Below are 16,778 nucleotides of genomic sequence, written 5' to 3' on the forward strand. Positions count from 1 at the left end.
AGGCTTGCAAACATTGTTTTATGCTTTAATTTCCAAATAAGTGTGCAGTTACCTAATATTTACTATGTCAATTGCACAGGCGGGTCACAGCTAACAGAGTATTACAGTATTATGTAAATATAAAGAGGGCTGGGTGGCTTCATGGACTTCTCTGAGTATTTTTACATAGTTGTAAAACCATAATAGAATCATTAGACCAGGATACTTTAATTTGACCACAGTAAATACTTCATATAAACTGTATAGTCCCAACATTGTGGCCTATATAATCAGATATAGACAAATTCGCTCAATTCATGTATTTTCTCCCTGTAGTGTGAAGCCGCCCTCGGTCGAAGTTGTCAAATCCAACCCCTCCAAGAGGCACCGGGACCGGCTGAATGGAGAACTGGACCGGCTGGCGGGCCTCCTCCCTTTCCATCAGGATGTGATCTCTAAACTGGATAAACTGACCATCCTCAGGCTGAGCGTCGGCTACCTGCGAGCCAAGGGCCACTTCAGCGGTAATGTCTGGCCCTGTTTGTCGTTTCTTTTGAAATCAAGGGTATTAAAGGAAAGTTCCACTGATTTTTCTTCAGTATTTCTGCGTAATTACATAGTTCAGAGTGGTTTGGTGTGAAATGCTCCGTTCTAGAGAAACTTACAGAGTCAGAATTGTTCACAGTGGTGGTGATAGGAACCAGACGTCCACCTCTAAAAGCTCCTCACAGAAAGTTCCTACATGAAATGGTTATGAATTCACTGCCTGATGACTGAGACACTGTATCATGATAGTTTTGAGAGCTCAAACTCCATTCATGGTGGAGGGATACATGCAGGGCGCTGTGAGGCAAAATAGTCCCCAAAGAAAACTGATTATTTCAGATTTTCCACTATTTTCCATCATCAACATTCCATATAAACTCAGAAGACTTGTGTAGGTTCACTGGTGGTTCTGATAGTAAATAAAATGTCTATATCTGTGTTGTAGTCATGGTGACCCCTGGTTCCTATCACCACCGCTGTAAAGACATCTGAACCATTTCACACCAAACCACTCTGAATCACTCTGCTCTCAAACACTCGTGCAGGAATTTTGAAAAATTGATGGAATTCCCCTTTAATAGTGAGTCCGCCCACCTTTGCTGCAGCAACAGCTTCTAATCTCCTGGGAAGGCTTTACACTAGATGTTGGAACATTGCTGTGAGGATTTGATTGAGTGTTAGTGAGGTCAGGTACTGATGTTGGATGGTCAGTTCTGGATCACTCCAACTAATCCCAAAGGTATTGGATGGAGCTCCATCACTCCAGAGAACGCAGTTCCATTGATCAGTGCTTTTCTATGGAGATTTTACGAGCTGTTTGTGCATAATTAAGAATCTGAAGATGAATAACTGAATAGTAAGGCTGGAGTTCAGGGGGTAAATGAGGTGAATACTGTTTAATGAAGGTTTATAATTGGAGTAAGAGCTGGAATAGTCTATCCTGGAGTAGTGCTCCATCCCTCCGGGAATTTGCGGTCATAAATTCATGCATATTCTCGTTCCCACGTTCCCACAAGTCGTGGCCACACACACATTAGTATCTTGTCCTCATATTCTAGAACATTTGTAGTCCTGTAGAATATATTCTAGAACATATTTAGTTATGCTGAATATATTCTGGAACATATTTAGTCATGTAGAATATATTCTAGAACATGTAGAATGTATACTAGAACATTTTAATTAAGTAGAATATATTATTTATTATTTATCTTGTAGTTCATCTGTTTTAGTGGACATACTGTGCCTTGTAAAGGTTAAATGAATGGGACAGTTTTTCTTTCATGCTGAGAAAACAAATGAGTCATATCTCGATATCAGAGACGTTATTAATTAATCCGTTATTAATCCCTCCTGACCTCACAGTTAAGGAGCCACTGTGTTTTCTTTTAATGACTTTATACAACCCAGTAATGAGATCAAGGCGTTCTAACTGTATTACATTATCAGGCAAGTTCTGACATTATTGGAAATTTATTGAGTGATCAGGTTGATCATAGTTACAGTCGTATGCAAAGGTTTTGGCGCCCCAACGTTGTTTGACCACTATATCCTCTTCTCAGTTTTTCATAATGAAACAGAAGATTTTAATGTTTTAAACTGTTTTTAATGTTGGTTCAGAAATTAGTCCATGAGACGTGAACACCCTTTAGATTTCTGCTTTTTTTGTCATTTTTTGATGTCAAAACAACCAAAAAGGTCAGAAGTGCACACTCAAACCTGCCCACACAGAATGTTAATGTAGTGTGAATGTAATTAATTATTAAGCCATGTAGAATATATTCTAGAATGTTGCTGTAGTCATGTAGCTACATAGAATATATTCTAGAACATATTTAACCACATAGAATATATTCTAGAACTTATTTAGCCACATAAAATTATATTCTAGAACATTTTTAGCCATGTAGAATATATTCTAGAACATTTTAGCCATGTAGAATATATTCTAGAATGTTGCTGTAGTCATGTAGCTACATAGAATATATTCTAGAACATATTTAGTCACATAGAATATATTCTAGAACACTTTTAGTCTTGTGGAATATATTCTAGAGTGTTGCTGTAGTCATGTAGCTACATAGAATATATTCTAGAACATATTTAGTCACATAGAATATATTCTAGAACACTTTTAGTCTTGTGGAATATATTCTAGAATGTTGCTGTAGTCATGTAGCTACATAGAATATATTTTAGAACATATTTAGCCACATAGAATATATTCTAGAACATATTTAGCCACATAGAATATATTCTAGAACCTTTTTAGCCATGTAGAATATATTCTAGAACCTTTTTAGCCACATAGAATATATTCTAGAACATTTTAGCCATGTAGAATATATTCTAGAACATTTTAGTCATGTAGAATATATTCTAGAATGTTGCTGTTGTCATGTAGCTACATAGAATATATTTAGTCACATAGAATATATTCTAGAACATTTTAGTCCTGTAGAATATATTCTAGAACATATTTAGTTATGCTGAATATATTCTGGAACATATTTAGTCATGTAGAATATATTCTAGAACATGTAGAATGTATACTAGAACATTTTAATTAAGTAGAATATATTATTTATTATTTATCTTGTAGTTCATCTGTTTTAGTGGACATACTGTGCCTTGTAAAGGTTAAATGAATGGGACAGTTTTTCTTTCATGCTGAGAAAACAAATGAGTCATATCTCGATATCAGAGACGTTATTAATTAATCCGTTATTAATCCCTCCTGACCTCACAGTTAAGGAGCCACTGTGTTTTCTTTTAATGACTTTATACAACCCAGTAATGAGATCAAGGCGTTCTAACTGTATTACATTATCAGGCAAGTTCTGACATTATTGGAAATTTATTGAGTGATCAGGTTGATCATAGTTACAGTCGTATGCAAAGGTTTTGGCGCCCCAACGTTGTTTGACCACTATATCCTCTTCTCAGTTTTTCATAATGAAACAGAAGATTTTAATGTTTTAAACTGTTTTTAATGTTGGTTCAGAAATTAGTCCATGAGACGTGAACACCCTTTAGATTTCTGCTTTTTTTGTCATTTTTTGATGTCAAAACAACCAAAAAGGTCAGAAGTGCACACTCAAACCTGCCCACACAGAATGTTAATGTAGTGTGAATGTAATTAATTATTAAGCCATGTAGAATATATTCTAGAATGTTGCTGTAGTCATGTAGCTACATAGAATATATTCTAGAACATATTTAACCACATAGAATATATTCTAGAACTTATTTAGCCACATAAAATTATATTCTAGAACATTTTTAGCCATGTAGAATATATTCTAGAACATTTTTAGCCATGTAGAATATATTCTAGAATGTTGCTGTAGTCATGTAGCTACATAGAATATATTCTAGAACATATTTAGTCACATAGAATATATTCTAGAACACTTTTAGTCTTGTGGAATATATTCTAGAGTGTTGCTGTAGTCATGTAGCTACATAGAATATATTCTAGAACATATTTAGTCACATAGAATATATTCTAGAACACTTTTAGTCTTGTGGAATATATTCTAGAATGTTGCTGTAGTCATGTAGCTACATAGAATATATTTTAGAACATATTTAGCCACATAGAATATATTCTAGAACATATTTAGCCACATAGAATATATTCTAGAACCTTTTTAGCCATGTAGAATATATTCTAGAACCTTTTTAGCCACATAGAATATATTCTAGAACATTTTAGCCATGTAGAATATATTCTAGAACATTTTAGTCATGTAGAATATATTCTAGAATGTTGCTGTTGTCATGTAGCTACATAGAATATATTTAGTCACATAGAATATATTCTAGAACATTTTAGTCATGTAGAATATATTCTAGAATGTTGCTGTAGTCATGTAGCTACATAGAACATATTTAGTCACATAGAATATATTCTAGAACATTTTTAGCCACATAGAATATATTCTAGAACATTTTAGCCATGTAGAATATATTCTAGAACATTTTAGTCATGTAGAATATATTCTAGAATGTTGCTGTTGTCATGTAGCTACATAGAATATATTTAGTCACATAGAATATATTCTAGAACATTTTAGTCATGTAGAATATATTCTAGAATGTTGCTGTAGTCATGTAGCTACATAGAACATATTTAGTCACATAGAATATATTCTAGAACCTTTTTAGCCACATAGAATATATTCTAGAACATTTTAGCCATGTAGAATATATTCTAGAACATTTTAGTCATGTAGAATATATTCTAGAATGTTGCTGTTGTCATGTAGCTACATAGAATATATTTAGTCACATAGAATATATTCTAGAACATTTTAGTCATGTAGAATATATTCTAGAATGTTGCTGTTGTCATGTAGCTACATAGAATATATTTAGTCACATAGAATATATTCTAGAACATTTTAGTCATGTAGAATATATTCTAGAATGTTGCTGTAGTCATGTAGCTACATAGAACATATTTAGTCACATAGAATATATTCTAGAACACTTTTATTCATGTGGAATATATTCTAGAGTGTTGCTGTAGTCATGTAGCTACATAGAATATTTTTTAGAACATATTTAGCCACATAGAATATATTCTAGACCATATTTAGCCACATAGAATATATTCTAGAACCTTTTTAGCCATGTAGAATATATTCTAGAACATTTTTAGTCATGTAGAATATATTCTAGAACATGTTAGTCAAGTAGAATATATTCTAGAACATTTTAGCCACATAGAATATATTCTTTAACATTTTAGTCATGTAGAATATATTAGAATATATATTTTTTGCAGTCCTTTACACTGTTAGGGCCGTTATTACACTGTTAGGTCCGTTATTACACTGTTAGGGCCGTTATTACACTGTTAGGCCCGTTATTACACTGTTAGGTCCGTTATTACACTGTTAGGGCCGTTATTACACTGTTAGGTCCGTTATTACACTGTTAGGGCCGTTATTACACTGTTAGGCCCGTTATTACACTGTTAGGCCTGTTATTACACTGTTAGGCCTGTTATTACACTGTTAGGGCCGTTATTACACTGTTAGGCCCGTTATTACACTGTTAGGCCTGTTATTACACTGTTAGGTCCGTTATTACACTGCTGGGCTGTTCAGGAGTGTCTGAGCTCAGAGCCTCAGTGAGAGGAGAAGTGGGGAAGCTCTTTAAATAACAGGATGCCACGGGGCGTCGGGGATCCTGCTCAGAGGAGAAAATAACGCACAGTCATACGCTCTCCCTGTCAGAGGAAGTCTGCCGTCACGCCGCCACACTGTGAGATTTTCTATGAAAAAGCTGAATTTACTGAGTATCAGAAAGTCATGATTATGAAATTTCATCAGATTTGATCTTCCTTCTTATCAGGGACGCACTGACGCTTTGATTCTTGAGTGCCTTTAAGATGTAACCCTCTGAGGTCTGAGCTCATTCTCTCGATTTGTTCATCTCTTAAACTCTCCTCTAAAGGCTCTTCATGTATCATGATCCTCATATGTTTCATATCTAAATGCTCCGTTATCTTCATCACTACTTTCCAAAACCGCTGCAGCAGCTTCAGCAGCTGTAAACTCTCTGCACGCCGTTTCACATGAGTCTCCGATGTGGACTGAATGAAGAATGAAGGGTTTCTGGCGTGATGGTCAGTCCTTAGTGATTTCCTGAGTGTCCATTGGTCAGTTTCACACAGAATGTAGACGGACACACCAATCCACCAGTTCCACATGGTGAGAGGCAGATGACGTGTATCTCAGCCCCTCTTCATAGGCTCATAACTCCAGATGTGAGTCTCGTATGATCTCGTGATAAGATGGAATGGAAAGGGCGACTCTACAGATTCAGGAAGTGTTTGAACTGGATTTCTGAGCTGGATCATCTCAGAGATACAGACACAGAGACAGAAACAGAGAACTTGCAGGCAAGGTCGTGGACCCCAGAGAGTTAATGATTGGAGAACCGCAGGAAAGAGGGACAAGAGGAGAACAAAGGCGCAGGTCTCCACTGAGCCACAGGTTTTAGCGTCTCACTCCATGAATATGTACAGTTGAAGACATGCAGATTAACAGCCTGGACCGACTCACTGACTCTCTGTGACTTTAAGACTGAGATATGTAAATGAGCTCTGCTCTGATTGCCTGTGCTTCTGATCCAATCACCACACACTTAAAAAAGATGGTTCTTCATCTGATCTTTCGTAAGGAAAATGGTTCTGTATAGAAACATGAACACTCAAAGATTAAATTCATGATTAAAGGGTACTTTGCATCATAAAATGGTTCTTCGGATTCATGGAGGATGTGCTGTAGATGGTTCTAGATATAACCTTTTATGAGAAGGGTTCTATATAGCACCAAAAAGGGTTTTTCTATTATGACAAGCTTGACATCATAACAATAGAAGAACCATTTTCGGTGCTGTATAGAAGCCTTTTCAAAAAGGTTGTACATAGAACTAAAAAAGATGGTTCTTCAAGGGTTCTTTTGTGAAGAAAATGGTTCTATATAGAACCATGGACACTCAAAGAACCCTTTGCATGATTAAACGGTTCTTGAATTGTAAAATGGTTCTTCAGATTGACGGAGGATGTGCTGTAGATGTTTTTTTATAGAACCTTTTTGAAAAGGGTTCTATATAGCACCAAAAAGGGTTCTTCTAATATGACAAGTTTGACAACAGAAGAACCCGTTTTGGTGCTATATAGAACCCCATAGTGCATTGTCCATCAATCTGAAGAACCTTTTCATGATGCAAAGGACCCTTTAATCATGCAAGGGGTTCTTTGAGTGTTCATGGTTCTATATAGAACCATTTTCTTGACTAAAGAACCCTTGAAGAACCGTCTTTTTTCACTCTGGTAGGTTTCTCTAGAACAGAGCGTTTCAGACCAAACCACTCTGAACGACTTTACATCTTTTACATGTTTAAATATGCAAAATAAGCCTGTTTTGAATTAATGTTACGTTTTTGTGATGTCACAAATATGGACATACATACACTGTTAATGTAGAATGTAGAAATTATTATTTTTTAACTGTTTTTGGTACATAAGCCCACACAGATGTCCTACATGGACATTAAGGAAGATAATAAAATGCCAGATTAATCGTAGAGTATGGGCCCTTTAATGTAGCCGGTACCCGATCCATCAAAACATGCCTGGTTCTGGTCTCGTTCCTCTGGGTCGGATCAGGACGTCTCTGTTTGGCAAAATCTATATGACCTTAAAGCTGCTTCACCGTGTATTCTGTAAGGAGTGGAATGAGAAACAGGGCTGGCAGGAGCGTCCATTCATGCCTGGGTTTCCTCCGCAGGCCTGAGAACCGCTGACTATTGTTGCTGTGTGCGATTATTATGCCTGGTCCCGAGGGGACGGAGCCGGGGGGCTTGCGTGAGTAACTCTGATCAGACTTGTTGAACTCTTGACTCTGCAGAGGAGAGTTACGAAACCGTTTGATATTTCGTGGTTTTCCGACTACAAACTTTGACCCGTTCCGGCGAACATGAGTGCCGCTGCCAGGCCTCCATGTGAACCAGCGGAGCTGCTTCAGAGGCGTTGCATGAGAACAGAGCAGGGAAGCCTGCTGAGATACCATCTAAATGCTCTGCTAGTGCACATTTCCTCTCCCAGTTCGGCTTGTTTACTCAAGAGTTAAAAGCTGCCTGTGATATAACACAGAAAACTGCTTGTTACATATCAATAAAACGTCCTTATTTTAAACTGTAAAGGGGAGCTCCACCAATTTTTAAAAATTTCTGCGTAATTCAGTGATTGGAGTCAATGAGAGTGTTTTGGTGTGGCATGGTTGATTTTTGAGACTCAACATGCATACAAAAATATTTTTAAGGTCATTATATTATGTAAAGTAATATAGCAGATACAATTGGTAAGTACATATGTACAACATGTAGAGCTAAAGCTGCGAGCAAAGGAAATATGTACATTGCAATGTGTGTTAAAGTGCATGTTATAAGTAATAATGCTACTAATTTTAATAATACAAAACTACAAAACTATTCTCAATGTGCTAATATGCAGCCGGTTACAGGAGTGTGGCAAGATTCCTTATTTATGATGATCAAAGGGAAATTCCATCAATTTCCCAAAATTTCTGCATGTTCAGAGTGGTTTGGTGTGAAATGGTTCAGATGTCTTTACAGTGGTGGTGATAGGAACTAGGGGTCGCCATGACTACAACACAAATATAGACATTTTATTTACTATCCAGAACCACCAGTGAACCTACACGAGTCTTCTGAGTTTATATGGAATGTTGATGATGGGAAAATAGTGGAAAATCTGAAAATAATTCGTTTTTTGGGCGACTATCTTGCCTTATATTCTCTTACAAGCACCTTAAGATATTATAATTAATAAACGTGCATTATGTTAATATGTTAATGTTTACCTTTTAGTTTTTTAGAGTATTCAACATTACAGTATCTCAGCCCCTCTTCATAGGCTCATAACTCCGGATGTGAGTCTCGTATGATCTCGTGATAAGATGGAATGGAAAGGGCGACTCTACAGATTCAGGAAGTGTTTGAACTGGATTTCTGTGCTGGATCATCACAAAGATACAGACACAGATACAGAAACAGAGAGTACAGTATTTAAAATAAAAGCTGTGTGATAATACTAATACTCTGTCCACAAGCTAATGTCTGGACCCCAGCCTAACACTAGGGAGTGTGCAATATGATTATATTATATCTTTATGATGATAAATTATATCACAATGTGCTTTTCTCAGCGTATCGTGGATATCATCGGTACTTAAAGATCGCTGACCAACTGCATGTTTGATTAGAAAGAGAGCTGAATTAGTCCCGTATGATAGGATTTAGTGCAGAACAGTGTGTGAAACGTTGAATAAAAAGCATTCTGTTAATAGTTTTTATAGGATTTTTTCCAAAACAACATTACTGGCTCTTTTTTGTCTGCTCCAACTTCAAACTCAGAAAAAAATTTAATATTGTGGTACATATGGCAGTATCGTGATGTTTTTGCCATATCGGCCAGCCCTACCTAACACACCAGCGACAAGCTAATGTGCTCATTACGATACAGCAGTACAATGCGATACACTGCAATACAGTTCAATACCAGACCATAATTTGTAATGCTTTTGGCCAGAATCTTGTTGAGTGCATGTGTGTTTACATGCACTCAATAATCCGATCATAATTGGATTTCTGCAGTTATCTAATTATTCATGCGGTCATGTAAACACCATACTCCGATCTGGAAATCTGATTAAGAAATCCTATAAAGAGGCTGGATTTTATCTCAGTAATCAGATGTCTCAGTGCTGTAAACTCTTACTCTGATTTCTTTCAGATTTCTCAGTCTGAGCATGTGTGAAAACAGACTGCGGTACCGGAAATAAGCGAGCAGCGTCGACGCGAGACGCAGTAAAACACTTTTGGAGCGACGCTGAAACCAAATACATGCTTGACGAAGTGAAGGATTTAAATATTCTTCATCTTCTAGATGAAGTTTGTTCAGATTTTCAGGTTGCGATGTTTAAAAAAAGTTGCAACATGAAGTTTGCAACTGTCACGTCTTCTTCTGTGAGCGTCACGCATCCACGGTACTCCCTTGTGGATTCGGACTCTCCCATCCTCTGGGAGATCACATGACTTCCAAGCTTCTCGTAGGCAAGAACACTGAGACGGACTCAATATCCCAAGAACCTCTGAGGAATCACCTGACTTCTCACGTGACTCCGCGCTCCTATCAGCGCTCTAGATCTCCGGAGTATTGATGTGAATCACCTGTGTTAGTTGTCATATGACACAGTTAGTTTAGTATATAAGTCCGGGCTTTAGCTTAGTGAGGTTGTGAGGTGTTGTATCCACTATAGTGACCGTCTGAGCGTTTTTCTGTTGTTGTGTATTCCGTGTATGATTTTGCCTTTCCTTTTCTCGACTCTGCCCTTTTTGCTCTGCCCGTTGGATTTGTTTGCATTGATTCTGATCTTGGATTTTGACCAATTGCCTGCACCTTCGACCACGCTTCTGCCTTTCCCTTTTTGGATTGGATGCATTGTCTAATGTATGTGACATGTATTGACAACGACTTTGAACTTTGTTCCTATCAGTAAAGCCCTTTCTGTTACATCTGCGAGCGTCTGACTCTGCTTGAAACCTTACAGAGAGTTTATTGGCTGGTTGCAAAGCAGAAATCTGATTACTGTCTGACTCATGTAGACCTGGAGTTTCCCCATTATCTCATTATCTAAACGTGCTGATCGGATTACTGACAAAATCGGATTTTCTGCAGTTATCAGATTATTAAGTGCATGTACACGCACTCAACGTCTCAGACATCAGGCAGTGAATTCATAACCATTTCATGTAGGAACTTTCTGTGAGGGAGCTTTTAGAGGTGGACGTCTGGTTCCTATCACCACCACTGTGAACAGTTCTGACTCTAAGTTTCTCTAGAGCAGAGCGTTTCACACCAAACCACTCTGAATGACTCTGTTTACACCTTATTAACTGAATTTTGCAGAAGTTGTTTCATGGTGGATTAAATGTGAACGATTTCACATTTAGTTTTGCAGAAACTCAGGAACATTGATGGAATTCCCTTTTGTGATGTCACAAAAATATACATACTTGCACTAGGAATGTAGAATATATAAATTATTATGTTTTTTACTGGTTTTTGGTACATAAACCTACTCAGATGTCCTGTGTGGACGTTAAAGAAAATAATAAAATGACAGAAAAATCCTAAATGACATCTTATTAACTGAATTATGTGAAAAGTTTTGAAATATTGCTGGAGTTCCCCTTTAAACACCTCCTTTTTACAATGTACAGTCACATACAAAGGTCACAGAACATGTTTTGTTGACTTTGTAAGTGCAAATAAATTAATACCCTCTACAGAGAACACGCTTACTTTACATACTGGAGAAAAATCGAACATGCGATATAAAATGTGCCACAACTTTTTGCCATATTTTATGTTCTGCTTTTCCCCTGTAGATTAAATTCAGTAAATAAGCAGTAATTGTGCTTCAAAATATGCAAAAGGCAAATTAAGAAAACGTGTAATTTGATCGGGGCACCAAAATTTAGCAAGCGACTGTATGTTTTTGTTTTTTCTCAGTGAGTGAAGGGTTTGTTTCATGATGTGAAACTGCATAAAGAAACAGAATATTCGGATGCCAGATTTCTGAGTCGAGCCACTTTTCTTTCTGTAAACAATGGCATTGAAACTGCGTTTTGTTCTGAAAGAACATTCTCTAAGCAGAACCAGGGACTGAGCTGTGTTTGTTGTTTTGTGTTGACTGATTTGAAACCGCAGCCCGTCTGAGTGCGTTAGGGCTTGTGAGGATATTGAACTTTGATTTCCTTGTGGTTTCATAACCGCACCATGAGTAAACATGGCAAGTGCTTTTTAGCCTCCGCTGCATGACATCGCTTCATTAAACACAACAGCGACTGTTATCTGAGAGTCACGGCTGGACTATTATATTCTCTTATTATATTATTCCATAAGGAAGGATTTCAAGTCCACTGCTACCGTAACCTCGTACTTGCAGTAGAGTTCCTTTGGTGATGTTAGCTAGCTAGCGTTGTGCAGTCTAACATTGTAGAATCCAGTAAAGTGAATTGATTTAAATGTGTACATGTGAACATTTACACATGAATAAAATACAGTACTGTGCAAAAGTGCCTTTGTTTATTTAATTTCTAGTCCAAATGGCCATTCGGTGCGCGTTATTGGTTTCTCATCATCAAGAAAAGAGCAGAAAACAATTTTAGCATATTTAACATATTTATTTAATTACACAGAAGCATTAAAGACTAAATATCACATATAATATTAACATATTTATTTAATTACACAGAAGCTTTAATGGCTAAATATCACCTAAAATTTGAACATATTTACCATTTTTAAAAATATTTTTATTCGTTTATATTTTAATGATAATTCAGTTTAATATATATTGTACAGCTTTGGCAACATAGATCTCATATCCTGTCATGCCAATAAAGCATTTTTGATTTGACTTGGTTTGATTTGACAGGACGCTGGTCGCACGGCTCTTTGAAGTTCATTAAAATCTAAATTTTAAGGCAGACCGGTTACTTTTCTAAGTTGAACAAGCAGGTACTATTTGGGTGGTGGATCATTCTTAGCACTGCAGTAACACTGACGTGGTGGTGGTGTGTTAGTGTGTGTTGTGCTGGTACGAGTGGATCAGACACAGCAGTGCTGCTGGAGTTTTTAAACACCTCAGTGTCGCTGCTGGACTGAGAATAGTCCACCAACCAAAAATATCCAGCCAACAGCGTCCTGTGGGCAGCGTCCTGTGACCACTGATGAAGGACTAGAGGATGACCAACACAAACTGTGCAGCAGCAGATGAGCTATCGTCTCTGACTTTACATCTACAAGGTGGACTGACAAGGTAGGACTGTCTTATAGAGTGGACAGTGAGTGGACACAGTGTCTGATCCACTCGTACCAGCACAACACACACTAACACACCACCACCACGTCAGTGTTACTGCAGTGCTGAGAATGATCCACCACCCAAATAGTACCTGCTCTGTGTGGGTCCATGGGGGTCCTGACCACTGAAGAACAGGGTAAAAGGGGGCTAACAAAGTATCAGAGAAACAGATGGACTACAGTCTGTAACTGTAGAACTACAAAGTGCACCTATATAGTAAGTGGAGCTGATAAAGTGGACAATGAGTGTAGAAACAAGGAGGTGGTCATCATGTTATGCCTGATCAGTGTATTTTTATGTAAAGTTTCTTATATCTAAATGAATTTATTTTAATGGCCCTCTATGTTAACAGGTTATTGGTAATTAGAGTCGTTATCTCTGATGTAGAAACTCATTTTGACTCTGTTTTGTTCTCTTCAGCCGTCCTAAACGCCAAAAAATCCAGCCAACCAGCAAACAACAGCACTAAAGCGCAGATTCCGGAGTTGCCGGAGGGGGAACTGCTGTTGCAGGTGAGCTGATTGTATCTCTGCTGTGTCTAATTCTGGTTTATAGAACCCCACTAGTAAAGAAAAGATGAGGATAATAACTGCATGCATGGAAAATGTATATGCATTGATTATTCATGTTTTTAAATGCAGTGCTAACGTTAATAATCAGTTAAAAGAGCTCTATGAGCTTCATGGCCTCCATTCTTCTCGTAGGTCTTAAATGGGTTTGTGGTGGTGGTCACTGCTGGTGGTACAGTCTTCTACACCTCCTCTTCTGTTAAGGACTATCTGGGGTTCCATCAGGTTGGTCTCCAAAACGCTTTCAAAGCTCAGAACTGTGCATTCACTGAAGCACCGATACATCTGTTAGCTGGTAATATCGGCAGACATAACTACACAACAGCACAAAACATGGTTGATTAAAGAGCAGTAAGCCATGAGAGGCCGCGGCTGATTTTACCACGGGGTAGGGTGTTGTTAGGCACGACGCAAAGCGGCGTAAAACTCCCTTCCCTGTGATAAAATCACTGTAACGTTCGGCCACGAGTGGCTTATTGCTTTTATAAAACGGCAGCCAACATAAACCATGATAAAATACACAATTTTTCAGAAAATAATTTAGGCTAATATTAATAATAATCAACATAATCAAGTATTCCGCCAAGAAATGTAGTTCATTTAGTGTATAGACTCATTGCCAAGCACCATGGATCGCTGAATAAGGAGAACGTCCGGTCGCCCATCGCTGTACACTGTGGTCATTTCATGGTCTTTTTAACTTTGTGTCATATCACAACGAACATATGATAACGCAGCACTGTTTAATGCACAAACCTTTGCTTTAGAAGTACTTTTTGGTCACCAAATTACCACCGCCAGTCTTTTATAGCACCAATCCAGCGGTGCCCTCTTCACACAAGGGCTGAATCCCAAACAGTTCCCTGCTCCCTACATAGTGCACTACGTAGGAGTTTAAATACTGGAAGTACTGGAGCAAAATATAGCTGAGAAGCAGTCATTTGGGACTGAGATGATACTGATGTAGGAAGCATGCCAGTCCTGCATTTTAGCCACAGGTAAAGTGCGTTGTGAGAATTTTGCGGCTTGCTGCAGAAACATTGCACGGATGTTGGGAGGAACCTTTTGGCTGGGGAGGGCCCTTTGCTCTCCAGTGCCAGTCTCTGAGGCTGTAGGGGGTGTGGGGAAGGGGGGTGGCTGGAGGGGGATGGTGCCTGGGGGGTGCTGGGTGTTGAAGGGGGTTTATCGTTAGCTTGTGGTGGCTCTTCCTTCTCCTTGATGCCCTCCGTTGGAGGCTTGTCTTTTTTCTTCTCTCCACCACTGCAAAACAGCAATCCATCAACCAGGGACAGAGCAGGCCCTGGGACAGAAATGGTCAACACTCGGGACACATCCACACTCGATAAATTGTGCACTGTTTGGCTGTAGAGGCTAGAACTTCTAAACTTTCATAGCTAGAACACTATTTAGGAAGTACGGAGCCGTTTGGGATTCAGCCTGGGTTTGACACGACTTCTGACTGAGACACAGACATTTGAAGCGTGTGGGACATTCAAGTGATATTTTTAGACTTTTATTCTGCTGTTTTACAGTTAATCAAACCGCAAGTGCTTTAATTCAAGCCTGTGATATTAATGATGGAGCTGTTTAGGCTGTTAGCTACCTTTTAGCCTGTTAGCTAGCTGACCAGCCTAGTTCTAGTTAAGAAAATAAGTGGTCAGCTCCTCAGTTTAAACAAAAAACGGGTTCATCAGTAAACTGATTGGTCCAAACGAGCAGCATTAGAGTCAAAGAGTATTCCATTATAAGACAAGGATTTTTCGTGGCGCAGTGATACAGAGGTTGGTTGTTGTGAGGTGGTCATAGGTGTGTGTATATTGTGTGTATATCGGGGAATTACTGGGAACCAAAACCACGATCCGCCCCCAGTGATGCAATATTTTATTGGAGTTTAAGAAATGTGAATCTGAATTTTAGAACTCAAGCTGGACAATAACTTTCGCTAAAAACCATGTTGTGCTGAATTTTTTTAGAGAAATGTTGTGTTGAGTTTTGTACATTACTGGTAAGGGTGGGAATCTTTAGGCACCTCACGATTCGATTACGATTCAGAGGCTGCGATGCAATTATAAAACGATTATCGATGCATCTTTTTTCTCTGTACAGGATTTCTATCTTCCTACTGTCTGAGGACTTGGTAGTTTTAAAGCAAAGTATTTGTAATGATCCATAATGTAAATGCATTACGGATCATTACAAATACTTTGCTTTAATTATCTAAAATATCTTTTATTAATAAATCAAATGGAGGTGATGTGGCAAGTGAACTAGAAGGCTCTCATTCAGAGACGCTGCTGCCACTCATCTGCGATAAAATGCGCTGTTGCCCTGAAATAAGATCCAGTGGCAGTGGGTGTCCACGCAGCACGTTACAGCCACCCTTTTGGTCTCGTTGTAGAGAGTGGGGGGGTGTTTTCGAGACTGGATGCTGAATCTCAGCTCCAAAGTGTGCAGCATAGCGCGAAAGCCCGGGTTCTCAACGACTGAGAACAGACAGCAGACAGCAGGTCACACAGCCCCTGTCCGGGCGCTGCACTTACCCACTTCCAGTTCAGCCTTTTGCGTTCCGTCAACATTACGTTATAAATTAAATATTTAGAAAATCGATTTTTGACGTTGAATGAATCGATTCAGAATCGTTCACGTCTGCATCGCGATGCATCTAAGAATCAAGTTTTTCCCACACCCCTAATTACTGGTATATGAACAACATATTTTACATTAACACAGTTTTGTCTTTGAGTTTACTTACTTTTGCCCGTACTTGTGTTAATAAAATATATATTTATATGCATTTAGTGCAGGACTTTCTTCAGTGTGCTGTCAGTACTGTAGAGCACTGTTTGGCTCTAAGAATAACCCCAGTAGTTATGAAAGGCAGAATTGCTGAAGCCCTTATTTACAGTAGAGGGATTTTGACCCCTATCTAGAGTAGGCCTGCTTTATTGTGTGTGAAATTGCAGACATTTCCTACAAACAAGATTGCGGCGCTATTTCCTCACTGCAATCGGAAGTAGGGTTGTAAACAGATGTCAGTTTCAGCAACTTATTTGGGTGACCTGTTGAATAGACCCTGAACTGAAGGGTAACACAACGTTTTTGTAAATACATCTCTTTTTCTGTACTAACCATGAGTCACATGAATTCATTAGCACTATTTTACCGTGTTAGTGTTGCTTGGCTTGTTGTAATGAATGAAAATCTATGGGTG

At 38.3% G+C, this 16,778-nt stretch overlaps 1 protein-coding gene across 1 annotated transcript in view; it reads left to right on the forward strand.

The window, feature by feature from the left end:
* ahr1a (aryl hydrocarbon receptor 1a) overlaps positions 1–16,778 on the forward strand; it is a 32,637-nt gene that overhangs the window by 1,456 nt on the left and 14,403 nt on the right. Inside the window, exons 2-4 of the mRNA XM_036596234.1 lie at positions 316–503; positions 13,419–13,510; positions 13,703–13,792. Of these exons, the coding sequence (XP_036452127.1) occupies positions 316–503; positions 13,419–13,510; positions 13,703–13,792 (370 nt within the window). The remainder of the gene's footprint in view (positions 1–315; positions 504–13,418; positions 13,511–13,702; positions 13,793–16,778) is intronic.

Source organism: Colossoma macropomum, unplaced genomic scaffold (assembly GCF_904425465.1).
Source record: "Colossoma macropomum unplaced genomic scaffold, Colossoma_macropomum, whole genome shotgun sequence".
NCBI classification, from domain to species: domain Eukaryota; kingdom Metazoa; phylum Chordata; class Actinopteri; order Characiformes; family Serrasalmidae; genus Colossoma; species Colossoma macropomum.